The sequence below is a fragment of the Hippocampus guttulatus genome, chromosome 11, assembly GCF_054856545.1.
Source record: "Hippocampus guttulatus isolate MCC_2025c chromosome 11, RoL_Hgut_1.0, whole genome shotgun sequence".
Lineage (NCBI taxonomy): Eukaryota > Metazoa > Chordata > Actinopteri > Syngnathiformes > Syngnathidae > Hippocampus > Hippocampus guttulatus.
In genome coordinates, this window is record NC_141271.1 from 20,069,846 (window position 1) to 20,084,927 (window position 15,082).

Sequence of the window (15,082 nt, forward strand, 5' to 3'; positions counted from 1 at the left end):
GTATGGTTGGTGAATATGAGACGAGCGCGGGAAGTCGAAGATAAACCTAAAGTTAGCCTTCGATTCCAGCACTTGACGTCACTGGCCTGGAGCATTAAGCACCTGCAAAGAACAACAAGCCGTCACTTAAAATCGATGTCATTCATGGTGAAGTGATTCATATATGTTTTTTAATGATGTGCAATAAATCATATCGGCCCAAACCATCGCATCTGAAACGTCAAGTGAATGCTTACTGCTGACATGAAGTTAATCAGACAGCCAATGCATTTGTATACTAATTAGGTGTGTCGAAGCAAATTAAGGACCAAAGTATTTTAAGTGGACTCAGCTGCTTAATGACAATCCAGCGGCAAAAGCAGCAACGCCGCCGCTGATATCAATGTGTGCCGAAGAAATGTGAAGATTCCACCAGAGAGGCGGAACAAGGGCCGTGCTCGTTTCTGCGTTTCGTCCGACTTGTGTTTCCCCGTGGCCCCGATGTCACGTCGCGTGTCCCTCGGGTTTAGCTCCGCTTCCCGTGAACGTGGCTCAGCCAGTCATGTCACTTTTCATGGGTGTCAGCCTGCTAAATGTAGCATGGATGCCCAGGTATCAAGGCAGTGTCAGCCCCCGCAGGGCTTTGCGGCTCCTCGGCCCAGTCGGTGGCCTGCCAAGTGTGCAGACGGGCCCTTGTGGCGCCGCGCGCGCCCCAACAAGTCGGCGTGATTTGAACCATCTAACTGGACTAGGTTGTCGTATCATAAGAAAAGCTCATTTGATCTCTCTTTCCCCCCCCCCCGCAGGTGTCAAATGTTTATGCATTAGCTGTGTTTGAGAACTTTCTCTATGCTACCGAGAGTACGCACGCTGAGCCTTGGAATGGGGCGACGCTGCTGCAAATCCACCGGTTCAACGTCACAGCAGAGCTCAAGACGCTCGCGAGTGTGGGGAATACGCAAGCACTCCGCGTTTACCACAAACTCGGTCAACCCAAAGGTAAACCACACAACAAGCGCGCCAGGGGTTGGACAACTTTGGATATTTTGGAATCGACACCAAGGTGCTGATGGTCGTGTTGACGTTGATTAACTCATTCAGTACCAGCCAATTCTGGACCAAGTCTGAAAAGACGTTTAAAATCGTCTTTGGGAGTGAATGAGTTAATGGAGGACCGCGTTGATCTTTTTCATCACTGACTCGCTCACTCGTTTTCCACGCCCTCTTCGGTTGCCGCCGCCCAATCACAGCCTTATAGCTTCATGGCCTCAAACACGGCCTCAACTCTCAACACCGATTTTAAAGTTCCGAGTGTGATTTGTAATTGTAAATCGACTTCAAGCAACGATCGTCATCGTGCGGCAGTTCAGTCGAAGCGTCGCTTATTTGTCCTTTCAACCCCCTTGGTGCATGCGTACAATCGCGTTTTGTTGTCTTCCTCTCATATGTTGCCGATTTTGTCCGCAGTGAAGTCTCACGCGTGTGAAATGAACGCCTACGGCAAATTGGGCGGCTGCTCCCATGTTTGCCTTCTGAGCGGCAGCTATAAGTCCCGAACGTGCCATTGCCGTGTTGGCTACAGTCTTGGCTCCGATGGACAGTCCTGTAAAAGTACGTTTGTCCCACTTTCCAATCTATTCTTTGAAACTTTTGTGTTGATCACTAACCGGGCTAATTGCAAACGCTTGGAATGAATGTCTGAAAAGGACAAAGGTAAGGTCATAACGGAGCAGATGGAGCATTCATCAGCCGCAGACCGACGTTGATCGAGAAGGGCACTGATGGACGCAGATCATCCATCCGAAAGAATGGAATGCCATCATCGCGCCGCTGTTGTGATTGATTCTCGCCAGATCATATTTTAACTTTGTCTGCGGTTGTTGAGCAGGCTGATCAATGCCGGAAGACTGCGCGGTTGACATTGGAAGAAGCGAATCTAATTCACGTCACATTCGGGTGCGCAGGGCAAGGGGGAGGGAGGTGGGGGGGCAACTAGCAGTTTGGGTAACAAAGCGCCAGGAGGTTTTGGTCTGACACTTTTGATTTATTCCCCCATTATAGATGATTTGATGGCAGAAGCCATCTTTTTTTTTTTTTTTTTTTATGCCTCCTTGCTCTCGCTTTCTCTCTTCCTCAACCTAATGAGATGGTGGTGCTAAATGCTCGTGCTTCTTACAGCGGTCGCAAAGGAGTTTGATATCTGGGTCTCTCGCAAGGCTTAATTGTCTCCCGGGTCTCCGCCTTCTCCCTCGCACAATGATAAATTGAATGGAGGCATGTGTGGTCCTCACCCTCCGCATCGTAGTCTCCCGGGTTGGCACCGAGCGCGAGGAGAGGTTCCGCTTCTTTCTCCGGAAGCCCTCCTTCACGCTTCCTCTCGCCTCTCGAGAGGCTCGCCGAGGGTTGGCGTATGCGGAGCCCCCCCGTTCGCGGCCGGCAGGCCACAGAGGAGCCCCGTCAGCTTTTTAGTCTTCTCTCTTGGTCCTTTTATGCGGGCGCGCTGTTATTTTAGATCCGAGGCAATGTTCGCAGCCAAGGTAAGTATTTGTCTTGGTCTGTTTGCCTTGGTGCTTCCTTTCGCATACTGCCAGGCAACTTTTTTTTAATTTAAGGGCAAGGATGATTGAGATGGGAACCAATAGTCATTGGCACTGGTCATTGACGCCATTAACGTGAACCGGGGAGGTCTAGAGAACAATGCCTTTGATGAAAGAGCCAATACCAAGGAACAGCAGTGAGAAAATCACAGCAATTAAATCGCACTAACAGTAAACGGTCTCTCCTTTTGTTCCTCTTAGAGCCCCAAAACAATCTCTTCCTGTTCTATGGTAAGGGGCGTCCCGGTGTCATCCGAGGGATGGATATGAACGTTAAATCTAGCGACGAACATATGGTGCCCATCGAAGACCTGGTCAACCCTCGAGCTATTGACTACCACGCGGCATCGGGACAGATTTACTTTGCTGACACCACCAGTTTCCTCATCGGAAGGCAAAACATCGACGGGAGCAGCAGGGAAACGATCCTGAACGACGGTGAGTCCAAAATCCTTGACCCCGTCTGGGGAAAACCGTCCTACGCACTTGGATACGTCCTTGATTTCAAATCCTGCTTGAATGACTATTTCTCTGTCGTCGTCGTCGTTGTAGAACTGGACAACGTCGAAGGAATCTCCGTGGACTGGATTGGCCACAACCTGTACTGGACCAACGACGGCTACCGGAAGACAATCAGTGTTGCCAGGTTGCGGAGTGCTTCCGAGACCAGGAAAACGCTCTTGGAAGGGAACATGTCGCACCCTCGGGCCATTGTGGTCGACCCCCTAAACAGGTACGGAAAAGCAGTTTTGCCAGACAACGCGGCGAAACCAAAGATGACTTGCCAATGTGTCAAGCGGCCACAGTATAGCGCCAACTACTGTCAAGGAGGACTTATTCATCAGATTAAATTTTTTTAAATTACTATTTCTTTGCCTTAAGTATCAATGGCGATTGGCCGCCTCCACGAGTGACAGTCCGATACCAATGCCTGGTATCGGTATCCACCCCCACCTGAGGTTTGTATTGGCCATCCAGTATACACCATCTGCTAGTTTGAAGTGTCGACATTTGGTGGTATTTCTTTTCCTCACAATTGACGTGACAAGCGGAGATTCACCCTATAGTCTTTATCTTCAACTCAAAAATTGTGCTGATCTCAAATCCAAAGCGATCCAAACCCAACATCTACAGGGATGCGGTGTGTAAATTTCCACGAACTGACACGGTACACTAACCGGGCATGTTTTCATTCACGGCAGCCGTCATATCAAATATGCGGCTGGCGCTATATTCAGATATCCCAATTATGTCGTGGCCAAATGCCAGCCTAGTATGATATGCGTGCCCGTGCGCGCGTTTGAATAATTAACGCGGCCATCCAGATGATTTGGAAATTTCGGCTTTCATCTTGCACGACGGCAAGCGGGAGGCCGCACGGCTCACTCAGCAATGCTCAAAAAGGAACAAATCCTCCGAGCACGCTGACTCGAAAACAGATCACGTCAAATCGTGGAGCCGCTCTGGTTTCAAACGCAACGCGTCCGTTGTGAGTTCCAACCTTGGGATCCAAAACTTGGGTTGCTAACGCATGATGTGACGATGTGCAGCGGAGCGTCTTTTGAACTTGATAAGCCTGAGTGATTTGTGAGGCGACGACATGTTTGCGTTCCTATGCCAGGGTGTTTTTTTGTTGTTGTTGATTTTAATTATATGGATTTACATGAGGGAAATCTTGAATCCAATTTATTCACATTTCTTTCGGGATGTGCTCATCGTGAAGTCAATCTCCGTATTCCGAACCAGTGGTTGGATTTGGCATTCGGCAGCCGAGGTTGTGTTCTCTGTTGGAATCAAAGCGAGGCGAGGGAGGGGAATCATCATTCCCATGCCGGAACAAAACCCCCGGTGAGGGATGTCATACAGGTATGAAACGGATCCCTTTCAAGCCTACATATGCTCTCAGATATCTGGACTGATAAGAAATCAAAGGGACTACCAGTCGATGTGTCAAGAAATAAAAGGTGAGGCTTCATCAGGGTAACCGAGCGCCCCCACCCCCCTTTTGCACATTTCGGCTTTGTTTTGCCTGTCGTGACAGTCATAGAGTTGGATTTTGTGTGGTCTGAAAGAAAGCCAAAGTCAGCCGAATTTTGCGAGATTTGAGCCGTCACTGGCCATACGTGCCAGTGGATTCGCATCCGCAACAAATGACATTTCGGCACATAGAGCAAGATTATGTTCTTCCAAAAGAGGCTTCAAGGTTCCTATTCTACCTGAAGGGTATCAAATAACAAAAAATTCAGAGGCACGTGGACAAACAGTTCGCAACTGGATGGCATTATTCTCACCCTTGGTTCAATAAACACAACAGTGCACCGACACATGTCGACAGACAATATGACGATACTCACGAGCATGTATTCTTTATCCTCTTTGAAGCACAACTAATATTTCTGCCCTCATGAGGAGCCGAGACTCCAGTCCAATATGTCCGCATGTCTCGTCCTGCCCCCAGATGGTCGAGGCGGCACAAGTGAAGGAAAAAGTGTGACCCAAAAAAATTCAGATTAAAACCTGCGTCGCATTGCACGGCCGTACACGTAAACGTATGCGGTCATCGTGGGCGCTATTGGTTGACTGGTGCTTTTGTGATCGCGCTAGCTGGATGTACTGGACGGACTGGGAAGAAGATGAGGTCAACGACAGCATCGGCAGGATCGAGAAAGCCTGGATGGACGGTTCACACCGCCGCCTTTTTGTCACCACAAACATGCTGTGGCCCAACGGCCTGACCCTGGACCACAGCTCCGGGAGCATGTATTGGTGCGACGCCTACTATGATCACATTGAAAAGATCTACCTCAACGGCACCGGGCGAATGGTGAGTATTCACTCGACCCGACAAATGTGCACTCTTTACGGCGTGGGTCTACTTTCCATTGCAGGTGGTGTACAATGGGAAAGAGCTCAACCACCCATTCGGAATATCCCATTATCGCAATTTCATCTTTTGGACGGAGTACATGAACGCCTCGGTCTTCCAGCTGGACTTATCCACGGGAGATGTCAATGTGCTGCGAAGTGAGAGACCGCCATTATTTGGCCTGCGAGTTTATGACGCACAAAGTCAGCAAGGTTGGCTGTTTTCCCCCTTTCCTCTCTCCTCATGCCGCGCCGCCGAACCGTAACACCCCACACAGTCAAAGTTGCGCTGCATATTGACCGTCTGTGCTGCGTGTCCAGATATTAGCCACGGCTGAATTTGTTTTTCCCTGTGTGCCGGGTCGGAAAGTTCATGACAAAGGGTCAGATCGAAAACTTGACAAGCTAAGCCGTGTGAAAGATAACAAGCAACCTCAAAGTGAAACTTTGCAAAATTGCGAGTCCGTGCCCTGCGTCTGAATGTCGTTGCCGCTCGTTCTTCTTCTCATTATTATTCTTATGATGATGAATGCAGTTCACAAACCGTGACTATCGAGCTGTGTAGCCGCACCCTCTCTCTGGCAGGAAGCGGCGCCCGTTTGCCACTCCAAACGAGACCCAAAAGTAAAGTGTGGGAGGCATCCTGGCAGCTTGTACTGTTCAATGACAGCGTTAAAGGCGACATTAACTGCTTGAGTCGCGAGGCGCCGCGTAAGCGTCCGTCAGTTGAGAGCATCAAACCTTCATTCTGCATTTGCGCACTCGTTTAGCGTGGTCGCACCTTCGGCCGCTACCCCCCCGCAGCGCAAGGCACACATGACCGTTCTCAGGACGAGAGCACGATCACAAAAGGGCTCTCGATGATGATGATGATGACGACGCGTATTTTTCATTTGGGGTTCTGATTTTTCGTTGGGTCTTAGGTCGGATGCATCATATTGACAAGAATTTCTCATTGAGGCTCGTTACGGGAGCCATATTTGTTTGTCAAAAGCCACTAAAGCAGGGGTGTCCAAAGTGCAGCCCGCAGGCAAAATAGCATTTGACACGCGTCGCAATAAGAAGCGAGGCTGCGATTGGAGGGGGGGTGGGGGGGGGGGGGGGCAATGTGAAAGGTTGGCGTTTTGAAAAGTAGCGGCGACGGAAAAGAGCTTTTCCATCACCCCAAAGACGCAATGAAACGACTCAAAGCTAAATTAGAAACAAAATCCCTTTAGAATTACCCACAAATCAAGATAATTGAGGGGAAGAAATGCTTGACTTCACTTTCTACTCCTTGTCAAGGTCGAGTTTGTGAGCATAATAGATTCATGACACTACTTGACTTTTTTTCCTCGATTTGACATGCCACAAAACAGAGCGGTATTCAGAACCCTGCGGAATCTGAATGAATGAAAAAAAAAATGTCGACGTACAACTAATAAGGCTTGAAAAATGGTGAAAAATCAAACCCTTGCCTCCGCTCTCAAATGCAGCTGGCACGTCGGCTGAATGTGTTGAAACCACGACACCTTCAGCTGTCAACTGCCAACTAAATACAAAAAAGAAAAACTGTCAAGCGGAAATGGTGCAAAACCGGTTTCTTGTTACATCTCCGCAAGTCAGCACGACATCGTTCTCTGTGTTTGTTCATGTTTTTAGCAATTCGATGTAAATCTCTGAATTGACTTACAGGGCTTTTTTTTTTCTTTTTCAAAAAAATGACACGCTTACTTGTTTTTGTTCTGAATGTGGAAATGTGCTTCAGTTATTGCTCAGTTTAGGGCCAAATCTATTCCAGTGGGCTCCAAATAAAACTATCCCATGTATCAAATAAGGGAAAGAATTCCTGGAGGGATTGGTTTTAGCCTGTCAAATACATTTAAGGTGAAGAATATCCTGCGATTTGTTTGCATTCATCCACCCCCCTCCGCACTTCGGAAAAAGTTTGGCTACCTCTGCACCAAAGGGTGGTTGCAGGAGGTAATATGGTCTCACCCACGCATCACTACCACTTAGCGCCGAGTTATTTCAAAGAGTGCACCTTAGATAACTCACCAAAGAATTTGCATACGCGCACAGCAGAATCAAAGTTGGCATTGTAAGGCGGGGCAGAGCGTAGCGCGGCAGACAACTCTGCCGTCTCTTGAGCCTCCATTCTGTGAAGGTATAAGGGGGGGGGGGGGGCTTCCTCACTCTCCTACAAAATGATGACGGATTCACGCTGTTAGCAAGCTGAAAAGAGCAGATAGGAGATGCAACGGATACAGCTGGCACCGGACTATGTGGACGGAACCGGTCCGCACAGCAGGCCTTTCTTTTGTTCTGCTGTGATAGGCCTGGAAACGATCGCAAACGCACCCAACAATTGATGCCTCAGCTTTCAAGCCACCATGAATTGCAGTGTGAGAATGTATATATGTATTTTTTATCATTATTTTTGTTTAATAAGGCAGTGTTGTAGTGCTTTGGACTTTGCGGTCGCAGAAAAAAAAAAAAATATATATATATATATATAAAAATAACGCAGCATGCGGAAAACTAACAGCACTTTTGATGTCACATGGTGTATAATAAGTACTTTTAGAATAATTACTTGGCTCAGACTAATCCAATAATAAATTATCCTTTTGGCTCAGGCAGGTCTCGGAGCAGTTTTAAAGAAAAATAAATGGTCTCGTATATGGCTGTTTGTTTTCCATATCTACCCACAAGTGCATTTTTCAATGTCTCTTGACAGCAGTGTTTTTTTTTTAATGATTTATTTATTTTTGGTTTGTCATGGGATTTTACATTATGCGTTCGATTTCGCTGAATGCCATTTAATATCGTACTTGAGTTAGAAATTCATTTTAAATGTATTTATTTTGGGTGTTGCTGTGAATCCATCTCGACGAGGGAAGGTCAAACGGTCATTTTAGAATTGTGGTTTACTTAATTACAAAATAATTGGGAACCTTTTTTTTTTTTTTAATCTTGCACCCAAACAAATAATTATACATGGCTTAAAAAATTTAAAATAATACTAAAACTGATTACAAAAAGTAGACTTTTTGAAAACAAAAATCAACAAAATGGAACAAGGCTGCTCTAAAAATGTATTAAAACGAAATGAATTTAGAATCAAAATGAAAAACTACCTGTACCCCGAAAAAGCATCTTGGCGTGGATGCTTTGGAGGGCCTCGTTGTCGGCTGCACGCACGTCCCACAGAGAAAGCCAAAAGAGTGACGGGAAAAAAAAACTTTTTTTCTTTTCACTGTACGGGGACTCTAAATTAGTCCGACACCTAATTTCGGATCTTTCCTTTTTGTGTTCTCAGGTGACAACGCTTGCAGTTTGAATTATGGCGGCTGCGGTACCCTCTGCCTTGCCATCCCAGGAGGCCGAGTGTGTGCCTGCGCTGACAACCACGTTCTGGAGAAGAACAATGTCACCTGTGCAGGTGGGAGCAAAATGAGTCCGACGGAGCACGAGGCTTGAAATCGTCTTTTCCCGGCGCGTTGTAATCCTTCCGTTCTACGGGGAAAAGAGCGACTAATAGCTAGCTCTTCTCTTCAATGAAAAAACCTTGAGGAGCACGTGAATTTAGTGGCCAAATCTTTCCCACTGCGTTTCCGTCTCCGAAATTCAAATCCCAATGGTTGGCAATGAGGTCACGACACATTATTAGCGCGTTTTTTTCCAACATCATCATAGCGATGCCGATAATGGCCGCGAAACCTATTCTTCATGGAAATTCTCCAGCTCATTTTGCTCCACTATCGTCTCTCCCAAAAGACTCCAGCGGCGCTTCAGAACCCCAGCGGTGTAAAAGCGAGGAGTTCCAGTGCCACAACCGGCGCTGCGTCCAGGCGCTGTGGAAGTGCGACGGAGACGACGACTGTCTCGACGGCAGTGACGAGGAAAGCCATACGTGCTGTGAGCAGCGCCCGATGTGTCGTACACGAAGCAAAATGTCGGATGCCGCTAACCTTTCTCCCTCTAAATGTCAGCGCTAACGCAAAGATTTTGCCCATCCGTCCTTCCTTTTCCTCGATTGAAACGTGCTCTTCTGACACACTGACCGTGTGACCTGACCTCCTCAAACAAATTAGATGCAATGCAAGGACGGTGTCACATCGTCTTCTTGACAAGAGTTCAACCGATAATATACAGTCTTCTGGTCGTTAATGCTCGTATAGTATTGCCAGCAATAAATATAAAAGGGTGGCACTTTTCAATTGGCGCCATGACCCGGATCTGCCTCGGCCGTGTGACAACGTGTGACTCGGTGGTCTTAACTGGATATTCAAACTGATAAGTGTGTAAGGATGCAGATAGGTACATTGTACTGCTCCAAATAGCAACCGTAACACACTTTCTATCAACTGCAAAAATTACTCTTTACACATACATGCTTACAGAAACTCGAGTTGGTTGGTTGAGCTCGTTTGACTTCCAACATGCTGACATTTCTCTCTGTAATATTCAACATGATCAGCTGAGATTCACCCGCTCGTCTTTTATCTTTTATCAGAAGTTGTGCTGATCTCAAATCCAAAGTGATGCAACACCGCCATCTACAGGGATCAGTGCAGTGCCTTAGAAACCCGATTCGAAAAAATTGACGAACATATTCGTCGGTGGCAGTAAATGGCTGGATTTCACTTGGCGAGTCCAAACGTCCACGACAGTGACTCACTTCAAAACATGACTGTATTCGGAAGGCAATTTATTTATTTTTTTGCCGCTATATCCTCGGCGCAGCAAAGTCTACTCGATGCTGATAGGAGGATATGATAGAAAAGATCAATTATTGTCCCCAATGAGTATTGTGTCCCTGCAATATCATTGAGCAGGCTGACTCAATCCATGCAAGAAGACGTCAAAAAACAGCCAACGCGCAAATCGGTACCTATGCGCCGGTGTGAAAGCAACCTGAATTTACTGCACGCACCAAACCGCACTTACTCCACACACTCTCGCAAAAGCCTGACACTTGGTCATTGGCTTGTATGTGTGATGTATGGTTGCAATTTGCCACATGGATGCAGCAAATAAAGAATGGTATCTTTATGGAGGCTGTCAGAAAACACAATGTTTTATACACCATATTGATTTGTTGGCTGGCCGTCTTCTTGCCATATTTCATCATTTGGACGACACTCCGTTATACGGTGCTGGTCAAAAGAAAAGTTTGGACGCGACTGCTGAATGAGAAAGCGCGTGTGCGCACTTTTCACGGATAGATTCCCAAGCTGTGTACTTCACGTGCGTTTTCTTCTTTGCAGACAATCACTCGTGTCCGATCGATCACTTCAAGTGCAAAAACAACCGCTGCATTCCGAAGAAATGGCTTTGTGATGGCACAAACGACTGCGGGAACAATGAGGATGAGGCTAACATCACATGCACAGGTGCGGCTTTTCAAATATGGGGGGCGGGGAAATAAATAAAATAGGAGCCAGAAATTATTACGGGCGCTAACGATTTTTGAAAAGTCGTCCGACGACTCTTGCCAGCCTCTCCGGTGCACTGTCGTAGCCACGATGCTGGCGTGTCAATGTCAGCGTCATCAATTTGAGTCTTTTTATTTTAGTATCCCGATTTCAGGATGGCGTCGTGTTGACATTGGGAGCAACACTTTGTAACGGCAATAAAAACTGGCCTGTACTACAGACGGGAAGATGAGTCAAATAAACAGGCATTAAATCGGCAAGTAATTCTTTATTAATTTATTTTTAATCGAAGTACCTCTATTTAAAAATCTCAAGGCGACGCCGTACCGCGTTTAATGACGTGCTTTCGATCGCTAGAACTGATGGAAGACACCATCTAGCATTGACTACATTAACTGCGCCGTCCTTAACGATCCCTCTCCGGGGCAATTTATGTTTGGCGGATCAATCACCGCGCGTTAACCAGAAGATGATGAACGTTCCCTCGTCATCGGACTGACGCCTACATGGCGACATCAACGAGAGTTGACTGGCGGGCCCGTCCGTCCGTGCGCGTCCACCGGTGCCGCGCGGCCTGGGGCTGTCGGCTCATCTAGTGGCATAATTTTCCCAAGGCCGTCAGACCTTCCGAGCGGCAGTTGAGCGATTGAGCGATAAAGCGCAAGGCAGACATTGACATCCCGGTGATGTAGTGATCATTAGGCTTGTTCTCTACATCCTAACGTTGATGCTCATGCAGGTTGGAATTGAATTAAATGTGTGGGGGGGGCGTCTGTACGTGTGTGGATTAAAAATTATATTTTATATTTTTTACTGCAGCCCGGTCATGTCAGACTGACCAGTACGCGTGTCAGAATGGGCGGTGCATACCTCAAGCGTGGCTCTGCGACCGCGAGGACGACTGCGGGGATGCGTCTGATGAAGGATCGTGCAGTAAGTCTCATGTCGAGTTCTCACCTCTCAGTCAAGTGCGATTTCGACATTCCAGCTGCTACATTATGGATGTCCCGCTCGCGTCTGTTCTGGCGGCGCTAACGGCTTTTTTTTAAAATTCAAGAAGCCTTCATGCTCTTTGCGGGAGAACCAGATGCTAACACACCAGACTTGCATTCCATTCTAAAGCCAATCCAAGTATGCTAGCTTTGTACGTTTCATTGTGTGATTTAAAAAAAAAAGATGCTTTTATCTCCCACTTTTCACATCATGATCCCAAGATGAGTCAGAGAATTCTTTGCTTTCTTACCTCTCAATTACTTTGGAAAGAGACATTTCGATGTGAAAGACACAACACTGGCTACCCGGCAATAGCCCCAACAATCAAAATAAATGATTGTGAATCACCACACACACACACACACACACACACACACACACGTGCTATATATCTATGTCATCACTCAGTGTGAAATCACAGCAGGACTCCGGAGCGAGCTTACTTGGTCTCTGGAAGCTCCGTCACGGGTTCGGCGGGCAGGTCACCTCGCAGCGTGATGCTTTATGCTCCATCAGAGCGCCCGGTGGGTTGCAGAAAACAGGATGGAGACTATTAAGCCAAATGACGTCTTCATCCAAATGTCGATAGTAGAGAGAGAGAGCGAGTGTGGGCGCCTGGCAAACACACGGCACGTCAGCATGCGGTTTGTTTGGGCAAACATCCGATCCGATGTGACGACAGCCGTCCCACGGGAGACGGGAGAGAGTCTCGCTTACTTACGTTGATCCGTGTTGAGTGTCAGACAGAGGATGTCCGAACCAATTTTTGGGGTTCCGGGGAAGACAACTGCAAAGTACCTTGGTTGTGGTGTCAAGCTTTTGGGGGATGAATACTGCACCTTGGGAACTGCTTGCTCCAGTACTCGCACACTATGTTATATTTAGGATGCGCTCTAAAATGGCCGCAACGTTAGTTACAGCTACATTAGGTCCAGCTTTCTTTGTTGTTGTGCACTGCACCATTTCTGTGAGCTGTTTCTTCTAGTGTCCCTTCTCATGCAACTTTAATGTCGCATTCTCATTCTACACTACTGCAAACTACAAGAACCATCGGTCAAGTAAAGAGAACACAAACCCGCAGCAAAATGATGCACAACAAGCAAGCAGAACATACAAACAACTTGTGTTGCACTGTCAGAAAACTGAACGACTCCCAGCCAGGGTAAAACACGGAATTCGCTCCAACTATTGACCAATCGCTGCCCTGACGGCATAACCAAGTCGTTAAGAGTAAATAGTCATTCCAAGCCATCGTATCTTCTTGTACACCTTTCGACACGGCGGCATCTGTTTTTGATGGGTGCTGCTGAAGACGTACTTTGGTGCAGTCATGTCTGGACAACTGCAGGCCGTGGTCTGGGTTGCTCTCAGAAAACACCTAAAATGTTGAATACACACGGAAATGATGTCATTCCATCACCGTGTTCTCCCGCTACCGTACATTCGGTTCATCTACTGCGGCCTCGCTACGTGGTAAATGTTTTATTTATTTTTTTCGTACAATTTTTGATTAATTTTTTTCGTAGAACGTACCTACATCGGGTTACACGCTAGACACCATATAACACGCTGTCGTCCGCTTTGTTTAAAAGCATTTACACGTGACTTGTGTTGACAACTCATTCCTTGGACGTGCAGCACAACGGCGAAATGCTGATGCACCCTGTTTAGCTTTGAACTCTGTTCTCCACAAATTGTGAAGCTTTTGAGGTTTATATTCCATGAGCATTTCAGGACCAAAGCCATTCCGCGATTTAAGGACCGGCAGCATACTTTTCAATTTTTTTTCTCGATCTGATGACCCCCCCAACCCCCTTCAATCATGCTGACACATTGCCACTGGCAAGACCCCGCCCCATCTTTGCTCTCTGCTCACCAACAATTTCAAGCTTTGGCATTCCCCTTAAATCGGCGTCAGGATGCGTTGGTTTGCAGTGAGTGACTGTTGCCAAGCGCCGCACTGGGCTGAATCGCCTCCGACTCCCTTTTGGCGCATCCTAAAGCCGCTTCAAGACAGAGTCCCAAACAGCCCCGGCGTCAGCAGTAATTGAAGTTCATGCTCGGCTACATTCAATCATAATCAAGCCGGGCAGGAAAACATATTCCCTCGCTCGCTGTTGTCTAAGCTTCCTCGGGCGTTACTCCCCTCCAGGCGATCGGCTGCGCGGTCCTGGCAGCTTCGGCGGAGCTTCTGTGGCTCTGAGAGACACCTGAAGCAAAGAGGCGCTTGCCTTCGAGATGGATAGCGATGTAGATTTTGTTTGTCAGTAGTTTAGGAGTTGTCACTCGGCGTCTCACGTCGGGCTCTTTGTTCAAGGGAACCCAACATTACTTATGGATGTCGGCCTTTCAGTTTTAGCCAAGCTGGCTTTTTACCTGAAACCTTCATTATTTATGGATGCCCGCTGATTCATTTTTAATGAACGTTAAATTACATCCTGCCACGGTCGGTCAATGAGACTCGATGTGTTTGAGGAGAGTATACACCGCACACGCATGTGCACGCACACAAAAAAGAGATCGGTTGCCATGGTAGCATTTGGTATTTCAATCCGGAGAACCAGATGCTAACAAATCAATTCAAATCTAGAATTGCACTTCTCTCTGAAGTCAATAAAGGTTTAGACATCCTGTAAGGATATCTGAATCCACTTTATATACCGAAGGCTTATCTCAAAGTCTGAAAAGAGAACAATCTCCGCTGGGAATTGAAATGTCAGGAAGAAGGAGGATCCATATTTCTCGACGTAAGCTGGCGGCTGAAGTCTCCTTGATGCGATGTGGGCAGAGGACAAACGTCGACGTGCCGTGTGATCAGGCCAGATTGCTCTGTTGTCTTCACGGCGGTGGAAAGACATCATCGTTCCCTTGAATAATTTCACTTCAGTTCGTCACGTGAGGGGGCGGGGGCACGGGGGAGGGGGGGTGTATAAATAAATGGAAGTGGCATACAAGTGAGTTCTTAAAAGGAGCAGAAGGTAGCTTCACCTTACCGTACCTGGACTGCACACTAAATTACGTCAGCCTGCTGAATGTCCTGATTTATTAATTAATTTTTTGTTGTAAACATTCCGTTGAGGTCCGTCGGATTCTCTTTTATCTATTTATTTATTTGCAGCTTTTCCCACTTGCGAGATCCTCACGCAGTTCACCTGTTCCAATGGCCGATGTATCAGTGAGAAGTGGCGCTGTGACTCAGGTTTGGTGACATTTTCAAAACAGGACTTT

General features: G+C 47.2%; 1 protein-coding gene across 12 annotated transcripts in view; it reads left to right on the plus strand.

The window, feature by feature from the left end:
- The window catches only part of lrp1bb (low density lipoprotein receptor-related protein 1Bb), a 181,760-nt gene that overhangs the window by 78,585 nt on the left and 88,093 nt on the right, over nucleotides 1–15,082 (plus strand). For all 12 annotated transcript variants that reach the window (XR_015102280.1, XR_015102281.1, XM_086123849.1 and 9 more), the window contains 11 exons: nucleotides 786–978; nucleotides 1,447–1,590; nucleotides 2,778–3,014; nucleotides 3,129–3,309; nucleotides 5,181–5,400; nucleotides 5,465–5,654; nucleotides 8,743–8,865; nucleotides 9,201–9,341; nucleotides 10,694–10,819; nucleotides 11,681–11,794; nucleotides 14,973–15,053. Coding sequence is in view for 10 of the 12 variants with exons in the window: in XM_086123849.1 (XP_085979975.1) it covers nucleotides 786–978; nucleotides 1,447–1,590; nucleotides 2,778–3,014; nucleotides 3,129–3,309; nucleotides 5,181–5,400; nucleotides 5,465–5,654; nucleotides 8,743–8,865; nucleotides 9,201–9,341; nucleotides 10,694–10,819; nucleotides 11,681–11,794; nucleotides 14,973–15,053 (1,750 nt within the window). In the remaining 2 variants the exon portion in view is untranslated. The remainder of the gene's footprint in view (nucleotides 1–785; nucleotides 979–1,446; nucleotides 1,591–2,777; nucleotides 3,015–3,128; nucleotides 3,310–5,180; nucleotides 5,401–5,464; nucleotides 5,655–8,742; nucleotides 8,866–9,200; nucleotides 9,342–10,693; nucleotides 10,820–11,680; nucleotides 11,795–14,972; nucleotides 15,054–15,082) is intronic.